We start from the raw sequence: 863 nt of genomic DNA, 5'->3' as shown, positions 1-863 counted from the left end.
CCTCTTCTGAGTTAGTTCATTGTTCTTGATATATAAGATCAGAGTTAATTGTTTTGTCAGTGTTGGTGAATGTAGCAAGACTCGCCTCTCAGAAATCCATTAGTTTTAAGAAAGCATTGTTCTTTTTGTCCTTGTGAAGATAAACAGAAATCTCCTTCCTTCTCATTTAATTACGTTCAGGTGAGAGAAACATGTTCCTCTTCCAAGGTTTTCCACTTTGGCACAATTTCTTAGATAGAAAAAAGGGGATCTTAATTGTATGTTGACAGTAATGTCTCTTGAAACAGGTTGTTGGTCCTGATCCTGGATATTTTGGAACAGCTACTATTGTGAGTCAGTGTGCCCTGACTGTGCTTCAGGAAAAGGACAAACTCCCCAAAAGGTAGGCTAATCCTGTCAAAACTTATATTATTGCTAGCAGTTAAAGCACAATATTATTATTGTTACTATTCGCCCTCCCCCCTAAAGTCAATAATCAATTTTAATGTCATATAGTCCACTTCAGAATTTTAGCATTGTGGATAGGGATTGAGAACTTGCTGTTAATTATTTGTGATCACCTGTTCTCAGTGGTGGTGTGTTCCCACCTGGAGCTGCCTTCCTGAAGACTACCCTGCGCAACCGCCTCGAGGACAACGGAATCCACTTCAAAGTCAAAGAGTAGAATCCACTGAGATTTCACTGGAGATTAGAAGGGAGAATTGTAACCAAATTTCATATGGCCTTATTAATGCATAAATCCCAAAGATATATTTAAATTGTGTAGTGTGGAAGTACTTGGTTTTGAGGTGAGGATAATCTGTGCAAATTAGGATATACTTTAGCAGATTATTTCCTCGTTGAAAAAGCAATATGAAATAAGC

At 37.8% G+C, this 863-nt stretch overlaps 1 protein-coding gene across 1 annotated transcript in view; it reads left to right on the top strand.

Moving 5' to 3' along the window:
- LOC119594618 (saccharopine dehydrogenase-like oxidoreductase) overlaps positions 1 to 863 on the top strand; it is a gene marked incomplete in the record, with an annotated part of 9,088 nt that overhangs the window by 8,059 nt on the left and 166 nt on the right. The window contains 2 exon segments of the mRNA XM_037943670.1: positions 288 to 382; positions 571 to 863. Of these exon segments, the coding sequence (XP_037799598.1) occupies positions 288 to 382; positions 571 to 664 (189 nt within the window).

Source organism: Penaeus monodon, chromosome 34, assembly GCF_015228065.2.
Source record: "Penaeus monodon isolate SGIC_2016 chromosome 34, NSTDA_Pmon_1, whole genome shotgun sequence".
In the NCBI taxonomy this organism is placed as follows: domain Eukaryota; kingdom Metazoa; phylum Arthropoda; class Malacostraca; order Decapoda; family Penaeidae; genus Penaeus; species Penaeus monodon.
Note: the sequence above shows the minus strand (reverse complement) of the source record. Positions and strands in the feature narration are given on the sequence as shown.